The 20,638-nt window shown below is 42.2% G+C and overlaps 1 protein-coding gene across 1 annotated transcript; it reads right to left on the bottom strand.

Annotated features, from left to right (window-relative positions):
- Positions 1-281: 281 nt before the first annotated feature.
- Positions 282-13,656, bottom strand: ccdc120b (coiled-coil domain containing 120b). The gene is made up of 5 exons (XM_053652340.1): positions 13,524-13,656; positions 2,151-2,307; positions 1,964-2,065; positions 733-1,755; positions 282-655 (listed from the first exon to the last, which is right to left on the bottom strand). The coding sequence occupies exons 1-5, from the start codon at positions 13,654-13,656 to the stop codon at positions 556-558; spliced, it is 1,515 nt and encodes a 504-aa protein (XP_053508315.1). The 3' UTR covers positions 282-555.
- Between the last annotated feature and the right edge of the window lie 6,982 nt (positions 13,657-20,638).

Below are 20,638 nucleotides of genomic sequence, written 5' to 3'. Positions count from 1 at the left end.
ATGTATTCTCCAACCTCATCAGGCATTATAGGAGAAGATTCAGAGGCAAAGGGAAGTAGCACAAACTATTGACTAAAAGGTTGCCAATAATTTATTGCACACCTATATTTAACAAAGATATTTTTTGATAAACCTGTTTTGTTGCAATTGTTTGACATCCATGAGAGCGGAATATTTTTGTGAATTTTTTAAACAAAAGATCAAAAGGTTAAACTATAGACAATTTTTTACAGCCTTTTTTGCTCAATTTACCAAGGGTGCCAATATTAGTGGAGGGCACTGTATATATACATGAAAATATATCTGAAGGTGATGGAAAGATAAGCTTATTACAGTTTGCCAAATCATATACAATGTAATTGTAATATAATTATACTGTATTTCAGCAGTATACATAAGTAGTAGGGCAAACAAAAGCTCATGCGAAGACTAATCTATATTTATTAAACCCTTCATCCTAACTGTACAACTTAAGCTTGATTTCTGAAAATTGCCATACACATTTATGGTTTTAGATAGCACAATGTAGGTTTTTAATGTAGTGTGATCTGGCAGTTATACCAGAGTTCCAGGGGCAGGGGGATCTGATCTAGCCTCCTTCTGAGTGGTTTCCTTGGAGGTAAATCGCTCTTGGTAGAGAGAGAACTCCACAGACCTTACAGAAAGAGAGGATACTTCCATGACCATACACACTCTCAAAAAGGAAGACAAAAAGCAAGATTCATGATTTACCTGCCATGCAGTGGGTGCCCATGAAAGGAGTTTGACTGGGGGATCTGTGAATGTGAGTAGAGTGGGCCCAGTGGGACAGACCATGGAAGGCGCACCAGGTGGGGTGGGGTGCGCAGGCGAAGTCCCTCTTGCCCCCTGCCTGCAGTTGGGTAACCCAGTGCATTCCTCAGATACCAGTCCCGGAGCCCCTCTAATGCCAGGGCCTTGTGTAGGCTGCGGGTAGAGTCATCCAGGGTAGGCAGGGAGAAGGGTCCAGGTTTGCTACTGAAAGTGACAGTGGAATTGGGTATCTCTGTTTGGTGGGGTAGTAGGCTCGGAAAGGATGAAGCAGTGGAGCCAGATAAAAGGTTGGTAGGCTCATAAGCATATACCAGTAAATGGTCCAGGCTGTGCTGCTGGAGAGGGGTAAAGGGCCCACAGGACTTAGTCCGTGTGACTTTGACTTGACGTGGTTTAGTCTCGTAACTCTGTACAAATATGGGGCTGTTAGAGTGTGTGTCAGAGGTTAAATGCATCTGGGAATGAGGAAAAACATTGCAATGAGTTGAGGTCCGAGATTTGGGAAGAGCAGAAAGGTCAGGCCATATGTGCTCTACTGAAAAGTGTTGCTGGGACTGAACTGGTCTCTTTTGTGGCTTGGTCATACAGTCCATCAGTGTCTCGTCATAGCTTGCCCCACTTCCTTTGCTAACTGATGAATGCATGTGGCCTTGTTCTTTAGATCCACCTAGCTGCCTCTCTGGGCTCCCATGGTACATGTGCCTCAGCTTGCCGTCAGTCAAGGACTCTGAGCTCTTATAGGGTCCAGTTCTAGGGGGCATGCCATTTCGGGGAGCCACTAGCTGAGGATGGTTGGAGCGGTCAAGCAATGCCTCAGAGCTGTTGCTACGGCGGGCAAGAGAGTTGTATATGTAACTCATACGCTCCGAGGAGGAACTCTCCAGAGATGCCAAAGGAAGAAAACGGGCAACATCCGGACTTCCATCCCACTGCTTTAATGCTACATCACTAGACATATCAGACCTGATAGAGATAAAAGAGATGCTGTTATAAATAAAGGTGTTGGATGGAGGATTATCTTAAATCTATCTTTAGTAACCATTACTTGTTCATTCTGCATAAACATCCTCAATATCACATGCATGTAACCACAACTAACGTATAATTACTTCATTCAATTATTGTAGAAGACGTGAAGAGTGTGGGCATAATAAGAAATCAAACACTGTACCTCACGTGAATGCAGACTGGTATATTTTGAGATAGTATAGGTGTAGCTGGAACACTCATGCCATCCACATTGGATGCACTTCTTGGCAGGGAATGACTTGGGCTAGGTTAACAATCAAGCATGAATTATTACCTATTACACAAAGATGCCAGGCAAGATGCTGGCAGCAAAAGATTATCATCTTTACCTGACAGAGCTATAGGTAGAGTTAAGGTTAGTCCTCGTCTCATAGTAAATCTCCACTGGAGACAGAGTCTTACACAGGCGGCTGTCAGGGCTGCCTGAGACCAGCCGAGGATGAGAAAGTGAGCGATGCTCGGAAACCACACTGGAAGACAAGTCCTCTGTGGACCACAAGAATGAACAGGGGTGTTGTTGTTCAGAGGAGTTTAAATAATCCAGAAAGTTAAAGATTTTCAAGGGGGGCTTTGAACCCAATTAGAATTGTTAGGATTTTTAGGGTCCAAGCATGTAGTAGTGCCCAAACCCTATTGTTTTTGTTGGAATTTTGATGGGTTCAAGCACATAGTGCTGGAACCCTATTGTTTTTGTTATAGTTTTTCTTCTACTTATTATTATTCCAACTCTCAGCTGAAATGTATTGTGCAGACTAAACCATAAGTCCTACAGACATGAAACTTGATCAACAGGTAGTAAATGAGATAGGCCCAATCGATTTAACAGTGGCACTATAGCACAAGTATTTGCATTTGGGCCCATATCTCAACCATAAGTCCTCAACCATAAGAACCATAAGCCCTACACTCAAAATTATTTTTTTCACTTGTTTCTTTTTTTCCATTGCTAATTTGCATAATATGTGAAAGCTACTTTCAATGTTTCCCACAGGATTTTGAGAGACTGTGGTGGACCTCTGACCCTCTAACAGGGTCTGGGGGCAAGCTCCCCCATAAGAAAGTTTTGTATATTTTATAGTTAAATGGTGCACTTTGGGAGCAAAATAAAGAGGCTAGATTCATGAATAACTTTGTGTTCTTGTAAACAATATTGTGCTCTAGTAGTAATTTTATTAAATAAAGTAGTTTAATCATAAACACAGTAGTTTTATAGATATGAATGGCAATGACATGGCAAAAAATTACACCCACAAAGCATGGTAAGTGAGATGGAGTTTAATGTGGTCCACAAATGGTCAAAACTCAAAATCAACTAGTGCATACATTTGAGATATCAAAGAAATGAAGCAAACATGTGTTGAACTGGTTTATTTTTTTAGAAGATAAAAATATATAAGGAGGACATGGTATTGATCAACTCTCCCTACATCCGTATTGGCAAACTTTGCACCCTGAATTTGGACATTTAATCTTTCTGGGCTTTGAGAAAAACAGTTCTAATGTCCTTTTGTAGTTTAATTCCTCTGGGCTCTGCCTATTGATGAAGACCCTCAGGCAGGCAGCCAGATGCTCTCCTTACAGCCTGTTACGAAGGTCTGATTTGACCTGAAAAAGAAGGTAACTACAATTAGCCAAATGAATGAAAATAAAAAGGTGCAATTGAAGCACACTGTTTGTATTCTTCTTGTAGTTAAGAAGAATATGCAATTTATCATGTAATTTTGCAATTTATCATGTTAACAATTTATCATGTTAACATTACAAATAGCCTATCATTACATGATGAGCCATCTTTCTCCTCAGATGATGAAAATAGTTACGTTGTCAGAGCTGCTGGTAATAACATTAACTGTAGCTAGATAGATTTAGCGTTACATACATACACAACAAGCAGCTGTAGTTGACTCAGTTGACATAAGTAAGGTGAATGACAGGTAACGTTGTTAGCTAATGTTAATGTTACCTAATTTAGCTAGCATTAGTTATCAATGATAACTTCTGGAGTAACATTATCTGTTTTCTGTCATACACTGATAATGATAAAATTGTGTTTGGAGTAGTGGATAACTGCAGTGGATACTGTAATGTTAGTTAACCTCTTCTCATCCGCCCCCCATTTTGTGAAGGGAGTGCATAAATGACATACCCCCAAAAAAGATTGCTGCTCTTGTGTCCTTTAGAAAGCTGTTCAAGACTCTTAATTACTTAGACTGTTACTGATAGCTATAATTTGCATCAAGCTACACATGACAATTTATGAGATTAATACTATGTTTTTTGCTCAAACTCCCTTTAAATCGTTTGTAAAAACTTCCGATTGCAATCAAATGTGGATTTTGATCATATAATGAGGCACAAATATATTACTTGTAGCTTTCCATATTAGGCTAATCAACAACAGTTAAGAGGTTACTTACCTCAAATGATATTGTGTCCTCAAAATGCCTTGGTGTCTTGGATGCAGCAGGGTGGAAGGGAGGGGAGGAGAGCGGTCTGACTGAACGAGGGGAATGGTCTGTCTGACTTGGAGTGAGAGATGCTTTGCTGAAACAACGGCGCAAAACAGAGATCTTTTTATGTTATTAGGAGAAGTGTAAAAATATTTTCAGTTCATTACTAAACTGTGGCGGGACAGATTATACTATGGCGGGCCATCACAGCCTAGTTAATTAATGGAAAACATTGACTTTGGTGAAATAATCCTAGGCTTTTTTATCAATCTTCACAAACTTGGGGGCAAATTACACGGGAGAGTGTGAAATTCAGTAATTATCAAAAACATGTTAAGTTTAACTCAAACAGCTGTAACTCATTTTTTGCTTACATGTTAGTTTGACCTCACTGCATCACAAATCTGTATCATCATCTGTGTTGTCCTACATGATCATTTTCTCCCCCAGAGGGAGTGCATCAATGAACCAAACATGCCTTTGCAGAACTCAGGCACTGATTTTGATTGTAATAAGATAATATGTTCATCTATGGTTGCTTTAGTGCTCTATACAATTTGCTGAGAACTAGATACCTGTAGCACGAGCTGCACATGGTGCTTGTATCCCACAGATTGCCGCTCCCTCCTGCTACCAGGGTTATTATAATTTTTAAAATATTTCTAGTTTTTACGTTTATTTCATTTTGTATTTTGGGTTTCAATTTCAGTTTCATTTCAGTTAGTTTTACTGGTGCATAAAAAGTTTTGATTATGTTTTTATCTTTCGAAAATCATTACTTTTAGCTTGTATTTAGTTTTAGTATCATGGTAATCGTACTGAAAAAAAAAATCCCAAATTGGGCTCTGTGTTGTCCTAACTATTAATTTCACCATAATGCTCCACTGTGACTAAATTGCTGCTGTGCCACAGAGCTCTAATACACGTTACTCTGCCATCTATTGGTCATTTTTATAATTCGGCAACATTGATGGATCCACCCTGTTCAACCTCTGTTCAGTCAGACCACCCAACATTTAAAATACGAAAATGAAAGTTATATTCTCAGAAATTCTATTTCGTTTTAGTTCGTATTGCAGGTGGACCTTCTAGCTGCAGTTTAGTTTTCATTTATTTGGAAACACATTTTTATTTTTAATTCAGTTAGCAAAAATGTTTTTTCACTGATAGTTTTCTTTAATGATAATAAACATTCCCGCTACTCAGGCAAGCAAGATGGATCCAGTCAGCCAAACTATGGCGCTGTAGCAGAAGCCTTTACATTTGGTCTGACAGCTCAAGAACTGCAAGTCCTACAGAACACTCAAAATTCACCATTAAATGAGCCATATCATGATTTTTATTCATTTTTATATATTAATTATTCTGTTTATTGGGTGTAATAAAATAGGTTAACATGCCTTAATATTAAAAAAAATGCATTATTTGTCAAATAATGTACATTATTGCAGTAGATTTATTCCCAGGCTGCCTGAACCGCTCCGATTTCTCCAAAGCCCTTCCTTCAGAAAAACCCAGAGTGTTCTGATTGGTCAGCTGACCTGTTGCATTGTGATTGGCCAAAAGTCTCAAGCATGAGTCGAAATGTAATGCCCCTTGGGTTAGCTTTAGCCTCTAAGGCTACTAAAGCAATTCTAAGCTCCTAAGCAACATGCCATTGGTTTTACTATATCAGTTCAAGCCCAAGTCAAATTCAGAAAATGCGGATGATCAAGCAGAATCAACTTTGCATGCACAACTTGAGCAGAACCTTCCACAGTGGTAAGTTTATATTTTGTAACTCTCTTAAATTGTAAAAAATGTAAACTCCTCTATGCAATGTACACAGCTTCTGTGTGTACATAGGTACTCATGCGATATATTACATTTTACATTTCATTTATTCAATTAGCAGACGCTTTTATCCAAAACGATTTACAAATTAGGAAATACAAGCAAAGCGATATATTAAGCGGAGAACAATACAAGTAGGGCTACCATACAAGATCTTTGAGTTCTAGAAAAGGAAAGTATGCAGAGTAGAGTTGTAAGAGCCAGAGTAAGTTTTTATTTTTTTTTAAAGGGATAATGTGGAGTTGGTGTTTTAGGGGTTAGTTAAGTGTTCACGGAAGAGGTGGGTCTTTAGCTGTTTTTTGAACATAGTGGACTAGCCTGGACTGGTATCTGTGTAGCCTGTTCAGTGAGGTAGGGTCTGATTTTCTTGATGTTGTACAGGATGAACCTACAGGACCGTGCAGTTGTTGAGATGTGGTCTGTAAAGGTCAAGCTGTCATCGAGAATCACCCCAAGGTTCCTGGCTGTCCTGGTTGGCTTGAGTGTGGTTGAGCCGAGCTGTACAGTGAGGTTGTGGTTGACTGAGGGGCAGGCTGGGATGACAAGAAGCTCAGATTTTGCCAAGATGCGCTTAAAGTGGTGTTCCCTCATCCAGACCGAGATGTCAGACAGGCAAGCAGAGATTCGTGTAGAGATAGAGGGATCATCAGGCTGGAAGGACAAATAGAGCTGGGTGTCATCAGCATAGCAGTGGTATGAGAAGCCATGAGACTCAATCACCTGCCCCAGAGATGTAGTGTAGATAGAAAAGAGCAGTGGACCCAGAACCCTGAGGAACCCCTGAGGAACTCCAGTTGTGAGTTGCTGAGTTTCAAAAATACCTCCCCTCCACAATACCTTGAGTCTGAGAGTTAGAATTCCACCCAGCGCAGAGCCGTTCCGGTGATGTCTAGGCTGGAGAGATTTGACAGGAGGATCTGATGATTCAGATCTGCTGTCGAAAGCAGCAGAGAGGTTGAGTAGGATGAGGACAGATGATCTAGAGGTTGCTCTTGCTAGTCGTAAGGCTTCAGTGACGGAAAGCAGAGCAGTCTCTGTGGAGTGATGTCTTTTGAAGCCAGACTGCTTGGTGTCCAGGAGGTTGTTCTGTGTGAGAAAATTGGAGTTGATTGAAAATAGCTCTTTCAAAGATTTTTGAAAGAAAAGGGAGGAGGGAAACAGGTCTGTAGTTGTCAACCACAGCAGGGTTAAGTGATGTTTTTTTAAGCAGTGGGGTAACCCGGGCCTGCTTAAATGAGGTAGGGTATGTGCCAGTAGAGAGGGATGTGTTAAAGATGTGTGTGAGTGCAGGTAATAGTGTGGGAGAGATGGACTGAAGAAGGTGAGAAGGGATAGGGTCAAGAGGACAGGTTGTGGGACGGCTAGAGAGGAGGAGTTTTGAGACATCAGTCTCTGAGAGAGGAGAGAAGGAAGCCAGTTGAGAGTTACATGGAGGAGGAGCTGGTCTATGCATGTCTGGGGTTGAGAACTGGTTCCTGATTGATGTAACCTTGTTGGAAAAGAAAGTCATATGCAGTGAGAGAGGTAGGGGAAGGGGAGGGGGACAGAGAAGAAAAGAGAGTTTTGAAGAGAGTACGGGTGTTGGGTGATATCTTTGGAAAGCTAAGATTCTTGTGATTCGATTGATATAACCCGTTTCAAGATACAATCACAACAGCACCTACAATCAATATCTCTGTCAGACCACTAACATAAAAACAAACACTTAAAAAACTGAGGCAACTTAGCAAACTTTAGCTAGCATGTTAACAGAGGTCTAAAACTGAGCCACCACACAAAACTCCACATTTGAACAGTCAATAGCAGATACTTCATAAAATAATCAAAAACACTTACAGGTTCTGATTCAGAAGCACAAGATTGTCTGAGCAAAGTAGGAATTGCTCCAATTTTCAGGAATAGCCTTTGTGTGTAGCCTGTGTTGTACTCTCCCAGGTTCAGGAAGTTGTCCTCTATAAAATGTGCTGTGCACAAGCAAACTTTTGGGTTGTATTCTTAGGAACAGCGTTATAAATAAACAGTAACCACTGATTCCTAATTTTGTCATTTTTCAGAAGGCTAAACAAAGGGGTTTTGCTTTCCCACTGAAACACACAACGTCTCCATGACATGGTGCCTGAATTCACTGAAGCCTCGCCTTCTTTCTTCACACATGCCTTTGAGTGGGATTATGCTGATAGTGCACTCCATGACGTAGGGGAATTATGGAAGTAAATCTGGACTTTGAACGATGTGTTTTGGGCAGGTCTGGAGTAGTGTTCTCTGTTTGATAGAATAAATCCCTTTGGGGGAGACTATGAGCTTTGGGACTTTGCATAGCTTATACATGCACAAACAAAAGAAAAAAAAAAGAAAAATCATGAAATGACTCCTTTAACAACAGAAGACCTTTGCACGCCTATAAGAGACATTAATGTAAAGCACCCTGACCGGATGGGTTACCAATAGAGTTTTACAAAACATTTAAAAGACAATTTTAAAGGCGACTTCTTGACATGTATGAAGAATCGTTTATTGAAGGTACGCTCCCGGACTCATTAAGATTAGCTATAATATCTTTAATATTAAAACCAAACAAACCCCGAGCTGAATGCTTGTGTTACAGACCAATTAGTTTAATGGGATGTGATACAAAAATACTTTGTAAAGCACTATCTAGAAGATTGGATAAATAACTTCCTCAGCTGATTATTGATGATCAGTAGGGTTTTGTGCAAAAAAAGACAAGGTTATCACAACATTAGAAGAGTCTTGAAAATACACCATGAGAGGCATAATACAAAAGACACAGCAATGTTATCAGTAGGATAACTTCAGTAGTACTTCAATAGGATAGAATGGAATTACAGTTTAGAAGTACTCCCAAGATTCGTATTAGGCGAAACCTTTCTCAAATGGATTTGATTATGATACACAAAGAAAGACCCTAACTAATTAAACCATCTCAAACCATTTAGTTCACAGCGATCCACCCATCAGGGTTGCCATTTGTCTCCACTGCTATTTGTGTTAGCAATTGAACCCCTAGCCATGGCAGTGAGAACGCATACAGGATAATGAGGCATCACAACTGGGGAGGGGCATATACCTGATGCATATGTCAGGTATATGCATCCTGACATATGTAAAAACTAGTATTTCCAACTTGATGAGATTAATTCAAAATTTTGGGGAGTTTTCTGGATATAAAATCAATAATTCCAAATCAGCATTAATGTTTCTTAATAAGGAAGAAAGACAAAGTCCCATAGTAAATATTCCATTTATGACAACTACTGAAGATTTCAGGTACTTGGGTGTCAAAATCACCCCCTATCTCAATGAAATAATCCCAGCAAATTACAACCCCCTGAGAATAACTGAAGCATTTAATAGCTGGGCCAACTTGCCTATATCCATCGTCAGACGAATAAATATAATAAAAATGACTATTCTACTTAAACTACTATATTATTTTCAAGCACTCCCACCACCACTACCAAACATATTTTACGACAAACTTAAACTATTTGGTCAATTTATCTAGAATGACAAGAAAGCCAGGCTTTGCCTTAAGCTATTACATCTACCTTATGAGAGGGGAGGGCTTCAAACATTATATATATATATATATATATATATATATATATATATATATATACATATATACATATATATATATATATATATATATATATATATACATATATATATATATATATATATATATATATATACATATATATATATATATATATATATATATATATATATATATATATATATACACACACACACACACAAATATATACATATACATACCTCGGCGTCATATTTCTATACACCAGCACCCCCAGCTTGGATAGGCATTGAACAGGAGTCTGTTCCAGATCTACCATTAACTCTGTATCTATACTCCTTCGATATTAAGTAAAATAAAATACTTTTCTTAAAAACAATCTCAGTCTGGCATGCTGCACACAAACATGTAGGTGATTTGCCTGAATTCTCTCAATTTACTCCCATTTGGGGTGTGATGGCAGGCTGGCGGCCCGAGCACAAAAGAGGAAAAGCGCTCCGCCTGCAACAGCCACCATGGTGCTGAAAGAACAGCTCCACTTCAGCACCAGTAATGTTTTGGACAACCTGAGAGTGCGTGGCTGAAAGGCAGGGCCACAGAAACACACACGACTGGAGGCTAATGATCCGCGCGGCAGCTCTCCACCATCCAGCAGCCGACGGGAGCATATGAAAAGGGCCTTCCTCTACTAATGCATCTCTCTCTGCTTTCCACAGAAGATACCGCCTCAGAGGAAGACCACCCTCCCTGGCTCTCTCCCCAGAGCTCCCAGACCTCCAGAAAAGGCCTCAACCCCCCTGGGAGACCACACCACGCCACATACACCAACAAGGAAGACACCAACTGCTGAGCACCTCACTCCACCACCCTTTTCCCACCTTCAAACACTTTTTTTGAATAAAAATCCTCCAAGAAAGATGGAGTCATGGAATATTCGGCATTCTGAAAATTATAAATCTTTATGAAGATGCAGTTTTACTTTCTTTTGACCAATGATGTCAGAGATACCTAATTCCCAAAAACATTTATTCAAATATTTACAGTTAAAAAGCTACATGTCATCAAAATATTAACATGTACACCACCTTTCTCAAAATTAGAGGAAATAACTCTTGGGAATTTAGAAGGGAAAGGACACGTATTTAGATATTATAGCATAATGGTTAAATATAGCACTGAATCAACGCTAGACAAATAAAATGCTTGGAAAATGGATATACAAAAAGACATTGACAAGGCAGATTGGAACGAGGCTTGTCAAAAAGCGCTAACTCAGACAATAAATACAAGGTTTAAATAAAAGCTGGAAGCAGCAATAAATGGGCCCTCACACCCAGGGGCTGCTCTGCCAGGGGAACGCCATTCTATTTTCTAGATTTATATGGTTGTAGATTTATATTTAGCACTTTATGACACTTAGATGTTGTTAGGAGTGTATCATTATGTAAAATGTATCATTTCCTGTTGCCAGCAGGTGGCGCTATGACTATAACTGAATATTGGCATGTAGATGTCTTCAGGCAGGGACTTTTATCAAGCATGTGAAGTTTGGAGCAGATTGGACATTCTCTGTTTGAATTATAACAACTTCCTTTTTCATGGTGAAACATCGAAATTTGTGAGACAGCCACGCCCACGCCGTGCAGCCAAAACTCAAAAGCTTCACATTTTAGCATCGTCTATGCCTTTAGATGAGACTGACAAAATATGATGCCGATCTGATGAAAGCTCAAGGAGGTGTTCATTAAAGTACGAGGCCTGGAAATGGCAAACACAGCAAACAATGAAGAGAAAAATCAAAATGGCTGACTTCCTGTTCAGTTTAGGGCATGGGTTCAAGAGACTTTTTTGTACGTATTGGCACACGTTTACCGATTTTCATAGGTGAAACGTAGGTGAAACGTAGCGCAAGGTGCACATTGGTGAAATTTTGTAGATGACGCTATCGAGCCATTTTGGCACACTCAATTCTGGAACCCCTATCAGATGTAAATTTTCACCGGTTCTGGCACATGTGTAAAGTTCTGTGAGTTTCCGGGTATATTTAGGCCCTCAAAAATGCAATTCATTTGAGAAAAGAAGAAGAATAAACAAAGCAGATCCAATAGGGTATCACACCATCGGTGCTCGGGCCCTAATAAATAAACATGCCGAAAACAATAGGGTCCTGCACCTCCAGTGCATAGGCCCTTTGGTTTGCACCGGAGGTGCGGCACCTTCAGTGCTCGGGCCCTAATAAATGGAGCAGATACAATAGGGCTTCGCACCAGCGGTGCGCGGGCCCTAATAATAATAAACATGGGGAAAACAATAGGGCCCTGCACCTCCGGTGCATGCGCCCTCCAGTTTGCACCAGAGGTGCAGCACCTTCGGTGCTCAGGCACTAATAATAATAATAATAATAATAATAATGATAATAATTAAAGCTACAAGCAGCGATGAACGGGCCATTGCATCTGGGTGCGCGTTGAGGCTGCTCCGCCAGAGGAATTCCATTCCATCTTTTTAGCACTTATATGTTGTTAGGAGTGTATCACAATGTAAAACGATGGTTACGTATGTAACCACGGTTCTATGAATTTCAGATGACCACCAGAGGTGGTGCTTTCAGCACCTGGATGTCCATCACGTGTACGTGCAGGTCGAGTGTTTATATCAACAAAGTCACCTGTGACCTGGGTGACGTGTGCCTTTTGCCCCAGTACTAAAGGCACGTTCACTCAGGAAACGACCTTTTGGCAATCTTCCCGAGAATCTTTCAAGTAACTGCCAAGCTCTGGCGGTCATCCAAAATTCATAGAACTGTGGTCACATAAGTAACCATCGTTCTATTTAATTTCTACTGACCTGCTTTCAGCACCTGGATGACTAATACCAACAAGGTCACGAGGAAGTTCTACGTGTCCCTTGACAATGGCTGTGAAGCCGGGGAAAAAATGGCTGTAGCAACTGGGTTGTGCGAGATCACATTCACCCTATAAAATCTTGAAAATGTGCAGGTTGATGCCCATGATGCAGCTGCACAAATATCTGAAAGAGGGACCCCTCGTAGGGCTACCCATGAAGTAGACACACTCCTAGTCGAGTGACCTCGAACCTGAGGAGGGATCCACAGGCCCCTGCCCTTACAGGCATAAACGATACCCTCTATAATCCATTTTGACAGACGCTGCTTGGACAAAGCGTGGCCTCGCCTATGTTCCCAGAACTCCAATGTAGGCACTCTTGGCTTACGGATAAGGCTTGCAACTCACCTACTCGTCTAGCCGATGCCATGGCTAAGAGGAAAGCTGTTTTCGTAGACAGCCACCTCAATTCTGACCTCTCTAGAGGTTCAAATGGAGGCTGAGACAGTGCCTCTAATACGAGAGGCAAATCCCAAGAGGGAACTTGGTTTTGTCAATGAGGTCTCAGATGTTGAACACCTTTAAGGAAAGTGTGGGACCCAATCGTCACGCCACCTACTCTATTACACATGGCTGAGATGGCAGCTATGTATACCTTGATGGTCGAGGCTGCAAGGCCTCAATCATGACAGGACTGGAGAAAGCTGAGGAATATTGGTATGGGACAGCGTGTTGGTTGCTGATTTTGTGCCTGGCACCACTCAGAAAACAGCTTCCATCTGTTAGTGTACAATGCATTGGTGGAAGGTGCATGGGAGTTGTGGATGGTCTGAACAACTGCTGGATCACACAGCCTTAGTAATAGTTCTGACCCTTCAGAGGCCAGACCCAAAGTTGCAGCCGGGATGGGTTCGGGTGCCAGATTTGACCATCCAGCTGTGATAGGAGATCCCTCCTCACAGGGAGGCACCAAGGCTCCCTGTACAGTAATATGTGTAATAGTGGGAACCACACCCTCCCTAGCCATTTCGGGGCTACTAGTAGCACCTTGTGATTGCCCCTGAGGATCCTGTCTAGGGAGGGCAGTATCAAGGGTAGTGAAGGGAAGCATAGAGCGGTCGATTTGGCCATGCATGGGCCAGCGCATCTTGGTCCAAGGGGCCTTCCTGGTTGGTTCCCCCTGTGAAAACCAAAGGGGACAGTGTGTCATTGACAGTGAGGTGAAAAGGTCCACCTCTGCCCAGCCATATCTATGCCAGATCGCTTGTACTAATTCAGGGTGCAGCTTCCATTCGCCAGGGTGGGGGCTGTGCCAGCCTACGGTAACCCCCTGGGTAAAATATGCTCTCCTCCTCCATGGGCATAGGCACCTTAGGCAACTGGCAGTGACTGTGACCAGCTTGTGTCTGTGTTGAGTGGGATGCAAGCCGAGATCGTTCAGCCAGATCTGGAGAGGCTGTAATGACAGAAGGCCCAAAGGGACCACCGATGAGGCTGCTGTGAGAAAACGTAGCAGTCTCAGAAATGCCTTGAGGACCAGAGCCCTGCCTCTTCTGAAGTGACTGATGAGCTGGAGGATGTTGTTGACTCGCCATTGAGAGGGGGTAGCCATCAACCGTGAGTCCAACTGGATGCCAATAAACACTCTTTGCTGACTGGGCATCAGAGAGCTCTTTCCATAATTCGCTGTAAGCCCTAGCTTGGTAACCTGGGACACCAGCAATGCTGATTCTCTGGGGGCATCTACCCTTGACTGGAAACAGATCAATCAGTCTTCCAGGTATGGGAAAATTCAAATCCCCCTGGCCTGTAATGGGGCCACTGCTACACACCTGGTGAAGACACTTGGCACCAGTGAAATCTCGAACTGCAGCACACAAAATTAGTAAGCCCTTCCCTTAAAGGCGAAATGGAGGGATTGCCTGTGTTGGGGCACGTTTGGAGCATGAAAATATGCGTCTTTCAGGCTGATGGTTGTAAACCAATCGTTCTGCCTGATGCCTTGCAGCACGTCCACTGTACGTAACATGTGCAACTTGAAAACCTTGTGGTATGTGTCCAGAGGTCTTAAATCCAGTATGGGGCGAAATCCACCGTCTTTCTTTGCGATAATAAAATAAGTGGAATAGAATCCACTGTTCTGTAAAGCGCTGCCTAATTGCTCGATGGCCCTCTTCTTCAGGAGATCCCACACCTCCTGGCGTTGTAGCCCTGTGATAGGGTTGATACAACCCAGGGGTCTGACGTAAGTGCTTCCCAACTTCTGGGCTACTGGCTGGTGAAGCACCCAACTGCGGGAGTGTTACAGTCATTGTTTACCCCTTCGCCCCTTATAATTTCTGGAGGGGTGACGGCCCGGAGTCTGGCCTTGCTGTGCCAAGCGAGGGGGCTGGGTGGGGGTTGGCTGACGAAACCTTTCTGGGAGTTGTGCCCTCGACTGGGTAATCAGCTGTGGTATGTACTGAGCCATATTTGTTACCCTAGAGCGTCTCTGACTAGTGGGGTGTTCACAACGCAGACTAGCAAACACTTGTCTGGCCTGTGTAACCTGTAGGCTGCGCTCCAGGGCTTGCTGTGCAGCCGTGCCAAACAGTTCCCCCGGAATAACCGGGAGAGAGCGGAGGGCTCTCCTGCAGGGTTCCAAAAGTGGAGACTGGGCCAGCCATATTTGGCGTCAGACGAGGGTTAACGAAGACATTAGGCTCCCCAACTCCCTGGTCATATAGGCGAATGCCTGCAAAGAGGTGTCACTCAGGCTCTGGGCAGAAGGGTCAACCTCCGAAGCCTGCAATGTCTGGGACAGGGCAAGCATAAGGTGTCTCATGGAATTCCCAATATGTCCCATACGTGCTGCTGTGTCATAGCTTCTCACAATGAAGTCGTCTGTCAACCAGCACTGTGGCCAGGGGCAGTGTGCATCAGGCCAAAGGGCTTCATCAGGTGATAGCACTAGGGCGGCAACAGCCAGCTCTATATTGGGCATGCGGTCAAGGCCATGGTTGGATGCATCCTGCATATTAGCTAGTGCTCTACAGTCTGTCAGTAGATGAGAGAAATGTCTGAGGTCTTCCCAGCACCTCTGCAGCTCCTCGATATATGGATCTGAGGGTGGGACACCGAGAGCTGCGGACTGAGAGGTCATCCTGAAAAAGGTGCTCTGAGGAGTCACCTGGACAGGTGCTGCATCTAACCCTAGACATGCTAAGGCCATTTTTACCACAGGCCTGACTGATGTCTGACTGGTCTGAAGTATGAATATAACTGAACATTGGCATGTAGATGTCTTCAGGCCAGGATTCGTACCAAACGTGAAGTTTGAAGCAGATTGAACAGTGTATGCTTGAGTTATAACAACTTCCTGGACTTTTATCAAACGTGAAGTTTGGAGCATATAGAATATATGGACAAAGTGTAATCAATGTGTGTAACTACAAAGTTTGCTAATATTTGGATATGTTAATAAAGTATAATCTAATATGTATAACCAACATTCAGACTTATCTAAATCCATAGTGCACATGTTGATCGTTATATTCTAAGTGCTTATTGAGTTAGATGAATTCCATGTCTTATTGAATAGTAATAGTTTTTCTGTATCAACCTGCACCTTTCTCTATAGCAGGCATAATGTAAAACTATAAAACACTTTCTAACAAGTGACATAAGTGTGTAAATTAAGAAACTTGTGTTTTGTCTAAAGCAGCTTCACTCTATGGCAGTGAATTACCAATTAGATACTCACCAGAACTGGGTTTCCAACCAAAGCCCTTGCAAATCAGTGTCAAAAGAAAAGATAAGACTTCCAGAAGGAAGGGTACCAGGCTGGGACTATAGGGTGAATTATGGGACAAAGTAAAAGCCGTGTTCTAGTAGAACATTTACAGAAAATACAAGTGAAAACGCATGTGCGTTTAAGATGTCACATAGACATGAATAAGTAATTGTGGCAAAGAAGATTGATCTGTTTTTAATGAAAAAAGGCAAAAACCCTGCCTAAAATTAATACGATTTGTAGAAAGGTATAAAAACGGCTGTGTGTGTTAGACTTAACTTAGACTTATAATTTAGACTTTCTGCAGACTGTCTCACTTTATTGTTTCATAGTTTATTTACTTTTTGACATCTACTAACCCTCTTTCTCTGAAGTTTTTTGTTAGGCTGGAAAGATTATTCGCCACAACATAATTTTGGTGACCCCGACGTGATTTGAATAGGATCGAAGAGGGAGACAGGGGCCAGCAAGGCTGACATGGCGGGGAAGCCGCACAAGCATAACTACTCATTTTAAGGTAAGCAGTCTTCTGCTTTTTTGGATAAATACTTGCGTGGCTTTCCTGTGAGTCGGCCTTAGACAGTGTTTTTCCCTCATAAAAGCTCCTCCAAATTATGAGCTAAATTTAAAAAAGAGGGTTTTTGGCTCCCCTGGTCATGGGGAGAGGGAGGAAAACTTAGAGCTCGTAGTCAGGAGGACACAAGTAGAGTGGTGAGAGTGCTTCCAATTTTAGTGAAAGGAGCACAGGCCCAATATGTACCCCGGGCTTCACGGGATCTCGACAGGATGAACTCTCGCCTTCCTGATATCCACGAGGGAGCTGGGAAGAGGATCATGGTGTGTGAAGAAGAAACAATGGGCAGACTGCTTGCTGTAGGAGATATAAAGGCACTTCTGGCAAAGATTCTAGGGGGAGGTAAGATGGTTGAGATCTTGACAGCAGCACACATGGGAGGGGCCGTGGGGACCACACAAGCAGATGGGGTGTTTTCCCCTCATAAAAGCTCCTCCAAATTATTAACTAAATTAAGAAAAAAATGGTTTTTGGATCTCAAAAAATTCAAACTGCATGCAGAATATATGTGTATGTTGTAGTGTTTTTGAGCATTGTGTCTGCAGCCCTGCAGTGTCTAAGTAGATAGGAGGAATCAGATTGGATACTGAGGACTGTGGGATGACACTTAAGGCCTAACAGTGTTATTTCACAATGAGCTTGCTGAAGTGAAGTTCTAGGAAGAACAAAGTGTTTAAGCATTGTGACTGGGAAATCCCAAGCATGGTCATGCAAGAATCGTGTTAAAGAGTGAAATAATTTGGGGTGTCTTGTGTTGTTAAATGTTACATGTGTTGCTTTAAGCAGTATGTGACGTGCTGATTGCTGGTTATATGTGCTGATTGCTGTTTTAAGAAATTTATATGTGCTGAATTGTGGTTTAAGATTTTTTTTCCTTCTATGTAGTTTATTCTTGTTTTATTTTTTTATTATAATTTTATTTTTCATTATTATTTTTGTTGAGTGATTGATCCTAGTTTGGGGACTGTATGGTTGTTGTCGCCTTTTCTTGAGTGAGTTTCTAGCAGGCTGGCCGCCTGGCTCTGGTCCATCCACGGCTCTCTGTGGGCATGATCTGTATCAGTCGTCACCTACCCAAAATATCGTAAACTCCACACTGATCTGAGCAGGAAAGCGCTCCAAATCTGTTGAGTCAGCGTGTCTGATTTCTTCATTTTTGAGTGACGGTCTTCCTTGGTAAGGATCACAGTCTTGTGGGGTTCGAAAACTACGGTGGTGCACGGTTGTTGGACTCTCCCTAGTGAGTGAGTGGTGAGGGGAGTTGAGGGTGTCCATGCCAAGCGGGATTCCATTTAGATGAGGGATAGCGTTCTGAGAGCTTTACATTAGGAAGTTATCACTCTATTATTGCATTTGATTGGATGACAACTGGGGTAAGGTATGTATGTGTAAGTGTTCCATAAATAAGGAGACAGGTGTGTTTGATAAGCTCTGAAAATTTGCTTTGGAGACAGTGTGAATGGTGCATGAATCAGGGTGTGAGTGAAGACCTCAGTGTATGTGTGGGCTCTTATCTGCGTGGACATGCCTGCATTTGAGAGAGAGTGATAGAGAGAGAGAGAGAGAGAGAGAGAGAGAGAGAGAGAGAGAGACGCTGGTGTGTGTGAGATCTTCAGATTGAGCGGGGTGACGCAGAACTTGGAAAGTTGTTTCTGCTTTTTCATTGAATGTTTGAATCCTGTTTGGGTGATTACATCTTTTGTACAGACTGTAAGGGTATAAGTCCAGTGGGAATGTTTATACTACAATAATTGCTTTGACTGCTGTGAGTGTGAGTACATATATGTGTGTGTGTGTGTGTGTGTGTGTGTGTGTATTTACTTTTGTATTTTTGGATTAAGAATTAAGTGTCCAATGATGGCGGAGATCAGAGTGATACAGCCTTATAACGACACTTTTGCTGATAATTCTGTAAGAGTGATTTTTGACAATTTGCCAGAGAGGGTAGTTGTAGATAGTAGGTCAGTTAGACATACTGATGGTGAGTACAGCTGGATTTGGGTGACGCAAAGGAAATTAATATCAGGGAAGAAAATTAAGGAGGTAAGGTGTTTTTATTATGGAGGCAAGACATTTTTATCCCTTAAACTAAGTGCCTGTTATCTCTTATTAGGTTTTAGGACTGCAGTTGGGCAGCAGTAATAGAGAAGGGATTAATTGAATGTCTAGATCCCAGCCCCATATATTATACTTTTCAGTTCCGCATTATTGGAATTATTATTCATTAATGTAACTTGGCTTTGATCGAATCAGATTAGTCTATGCCACAGATAGTCCCTGAGTACACAAATTTTCTCTGTTCACAACCCAAATATTAAGAAAAGCCAGACACGAGGACACAAGCAGATGGGGTTTCCTTCGATCATCACCACCCAAATCTGTGGCAAATGCTAAGAATTAATATCCTGCATAACCGGATCCCAAGTCTCTGAAAGGGGAACAGCTGGAGGAAGCAGAAAATCCAACTGATTATGTTCACTGTCAACTAAAAACATGGAAGCAAGAGACAGAGAAGGATCCAGACGGAGATTCTGTAATGACCACACTGTTCAGAGAAGCAATACTGGACACTATGCCAGCTGTAAAATCCAAGCTTGAAGATGTGGTCAGCCTGTGCTCTAAAATCAAACAAGGAGTTCTGAGATTATGTGACTCAAGCTGTCAAGCAATACAAAAAGAGTGAGCAAAAACTGAAAATTCAAGAAAGAGAGTTACAGAGAAGGCTGACACAGCTACAGCTTGACGAACTGATGAACAGGAACAAGAAAAAAACTCAAACTCCTGTTAAAGAAGAGGCAGGACAATCAGCAGTGATGGCTCCCATAAACACACCTCTCCCACTTGCTGTGCAACCAAACCCTCAGGCAGCTCCTCCTGCTCCACAGTAGCATCCTGCGCCTATTATTAATGTCTCCATTAATCAGCATCCAAACAACATGAACTGCCAAAAAAGGCCACCCCCAAGAGGACAGAGCAGAAGAGGCAAACTCACTTTTGGTCCTCCAGGAGTATGCTGGGGGTGTGGCCAAGATGGACATGACAGCCGTAACTGCCCCACCAATCCATGGCAACAGCCTCCCAGGGGTAGAGGGGAGGGGTCCTGGATTAAAACCTCTCAAGGACCTCCACAAGGCCCAATCAATCCATGGGGAGGGCCAAATCAGGGTTACTAGGGGTGCCCAGGGAATCCTAGTGGGTAGGGTCAGCTTCAACCTATAAAAACCAATGCTGATCAAGAACCTATGCTGCAGGTTAATGTTGAGGGCAAAATTACACCCATGATGGTAGACACTGGAGCTACTTACACATGTGTTAGTCCAAATTATGCCTCTCACCTCCCCATGTCCGGTAGATTTGCTAAGACTGTAGGATTCTCAGGACATACGCAGCTAATTCCTATGACATCTCCTGTTTGTCTACAAACCAAAAAGACAAAGGTTAAAATATCGATTCTGGTATCAGATCACACTCCTGTCAATTTATTCGGGAGAGATGCACTTTGTAAATTAAATTTTCAAATTTGGTGTTCCCAGGATGGAGTATACATAGATAGTAAGGGAATCAACACACAAATGTTTCTTTCAGAACCAAAAGCAAATGTGTATTGGTTGGGTAATTTAGATTGTGATGTAGAGAAAAGCATTAGTAAATGGGGAACATACATTGAGGCTTAGATCCCTTGGGCGAAAAAAAAACAGAAACTGAATTCCACTGCACAATGATTTATGACGTAGACTGTGATCCGTAAATTGAAAAATGGTGGTTAAGCGGAACAAGGGGACA

This window comes from Ictalurus furcatus, chromosome 21 (assembly GCF_023375685.1).
Source record: "Ictalurus furcatus strain D&B chromosome 21, Billie_1.0, whole genome shotgun sequence".
Taxonomy (NCBI): Eukaryota; Metazoa; Chordata; class Actinopteri; order Siluriformes; family Ictaluridae; genus Ictalurus; species Ictalurus furcatus.
The sequence above is the reverse complement of the archived record's forward strand: the minus strand, read 5'-3'. Positions and strand labels throughout refer to the sequence as shown.